This window comes from Electrona antarctica (genome assembly GCF_951216825.1).
Source record: "Electrona antarctica genome assembly, chromosome: 1".
Taxonomy (NCBI): domain Eukaryota; kingdom Metazoa; phylum Chordata; class Actinopteri; order Myctophiformes; family Myctophidae; genus Electrona; species Electrona antarctica.
The window spans coordinates 16,134,152-16,136,768 of record NC_136806.1 but is presented as its reverse complement, the minus strand read 5'-3'; the positions used below and the strand labels follow the sequence as shown (position 1 = coordinate 16,136,768).

At 42.0% G+C, this 2,617-nt stretch overlaps 1 protein-coding gene across 1 annotated transcript; it reads right to left on the bottom strand.

Annotated features, from left to right (window-relative positions):
• LOC306916304 (toll-like receptor 13) lies at nt 1-2,378 on the bottom strand (the record flags this gene model as incomplete). Its single annotated transcript, XM_079494138.1, has 3 exons — nt 1-214; nt 1,883-2,000; nt 2,228-2,378. The coding sequence occupies 3 exons, from the start codon at nt 2,376-2,378 to the stop codon at nt 1-3; spliced, it is 483 nt and encodes a 160-aa protein (XP_079350264.1).
• Between the last annotated feature and the right edge of the window lie 239 nt (nt 2,379-2,617).

The window sequence follows — 2,617 nt, the reverse complement described above, 5'->3', positions numbered from 1 at the left end:
TTAATTCAAGCCCTGGTCAGTGTGAGGTGTGTCCAGAGCTCTGCGTAGGTTCTGCCAGAACAGTCCAGGGTGCTGTCCAGCATGGGACCAGCTCAGGTAGGTGTGTCTCTTCACCAGCCTCTTCATGTGATAGTAGGGAGACAACTGGTGGGCTGGAATGTCCTCCAGAAACACCAGGATCAACACGTCCTTCTGTTCATCAAACAGACGGTAGCTGCACACAGGAGACCAGAGGACACTTACACTCTGTCAACTCTAATTTACATTAAGTAACACTTAAGTAACTACTTATTGCATCATTTTTTTAAATATGTTTTCTGTAAATAAAGTTCATAGTGCTACATAAATGTGTGAAAGGGAATTTCCTGTCCATGTATTCTTACTGTATTCTTATAGCATACCTGGTGTGGAGAATGGAGAACTATAAGGGAATGTATTAGTTACTTTAAACGATGGTTCATTATTTAACACCTACATGTAGTGTACAGAAAATTGTGTTATGTTTTGTTCTGATGAAGTTAATGAACAAACCCATTCATTCTCTGTTGTCACGGTCATTACATAGGGGGCGCTGTGGGGGGGAAAGCAGCCCATAGTAGTAAAAGTTCCAGGAAGTGAGGCTGTGTGGGTTCCATTTTGGAAGTTAAGTGTTGGTTTGACTCTTTAGACTAAAACCTGAACTGTAATCCGAATCAGAACTTTAAACCATTCGACATTGTAGTCGATAAACGTGAGACCTGAATGAAGGAACCATGGTCAAAATGAAGAGGATATTCTGAAAGTAGGTATCATCAACAACAACAAACACATTATCAGAAACAGAAAACACACATTCAGTGAGTGAATGTTCAATTCCTCTAATGCGATAGTCATGCGCAGGTAGCACTCGCCAGGCCGACGCACGGGTCTGACCCATAGCACTGTGATCCACCTCAGTGTTTTGTTTACAACACACTGTTTAGTTCTTCTTAACGTTGTTCACTTGTTCTACATCCACACTAACCTCGCCTCACCAGGCTTTCCACCACCTCGGAGGAAAGCCTGGTCTCTGTTTCATTTCGGTATAATCCGCTCGGGAGCGGATGATATCGTTACGTCATGTTGTAGTATTGTTTTGTAGTCGACAGGCAGGAACAACAAACACAAACTTCCTTTTCCCTCAAACTGGAAGAATAACAATAAAAGCTCTCGTAGCCTGCAGCTTTTATTGAGACAAATCGGTTTGGGGGAAAAGGAAGTTCGGGTTTGTTGTTCCTGCCTGTCGACTACAAAACAATACTACAAACAACATGGCGTAACGATATCATCCGCTCCCGCCCGGATCATATACCGAAATGAAATGGTGCCCAGGCTACATCCACACACAGCAGTCCAGCAATGTAATCCACAAGAGGCTGTGGTTTACCCAAATGAGACGTGACGGAGCACAGTGCTTCAGACCCTCCTATAGCTGTTCTAACGTCACAGATCACAGGCAGTAAACCACAGTGTTGCATGGCTTAATATTGCTTTTCTAAAAGCGTTACCAAATATGGCAACATGAAAATCATAGACATATCCCAATGAAAGGATTTCATTGTTTAAAAATTTTGAATAATTTTTATCAGCCAGTTTCTGATGGTGGAGGGAGAGGTTAGGGGGACGGTATATGAAGCTGCAGTTGATTGGTTGCTGTTATTCATAATAATAATACAAAAATACTATTGTATTATTATTATTCATTCATTCATTCATCTAATATTATATGCCATAAAACATACAAAATAATGACCGTCAAGTCGGCATTTAACACACCTGTGCTGCCTCTTTTATGTGTGTAAATGTGTCCCTCATATTTTTTCCATGGATTTGCAGTGAAACATCAGAGAAATGTCTCCCCTACCTGGCCATCTGGATGTCTCTAGAGCACCATTCACTCTCCAGGTAATGATGGCTGATCACACAGATGATCTTTCTGCTGCCATAGATGGCATCTGTAATGTTCTCTATGATGGGTTTACCTGGAAACGACATACCAACATTAATTCAAACCACGTTCAAAACGTCTTGAGAGACAGATATACACATAGTAGGCTATCACATGATAGGCCTACTGTAATAATAATTAATCCTAAAGACAACAGTCTTTCAGACAGAGAGCTTATAAGCGTTGTTAACATAAAGAGACAGACAGATGTATATACTGTAAATACAGTATAAGAAAGATATAGAGAATGGTTTGTTGTACCTGGTAGGAAGTCTCGGTGGTGCAGACAGAGTTTCCAGCCCTGCTCTCCCTCCAGCACTGGAAGCATTTCTCTGTAAACCCAGAGCTCATCCTGAACGTTGTAGGAGATGAAGGCATCGTAGCGCTGAGGAGACCCCCTCTTTCTTTCCATGGCATCATAAAGGAAGGCCAGGAAGAGGTAGTAGGCATAGAAAAGATGCAAACGCAGGAAGTGGTAGGTGAAGGATATGAACAGAGTTAGCACAATCACACAAGTGGTGGAAATGTAGCAGAGGAAGCTAGTGTCCATCTGCTCACAGGAATGATAGTCAAAGTCCAGAAACCTGGTTCCCTTTTTATCCAGAGGAAAGCCACAAGTGTAGAGGTGAGCATCAACTACCAGTGTTTGGT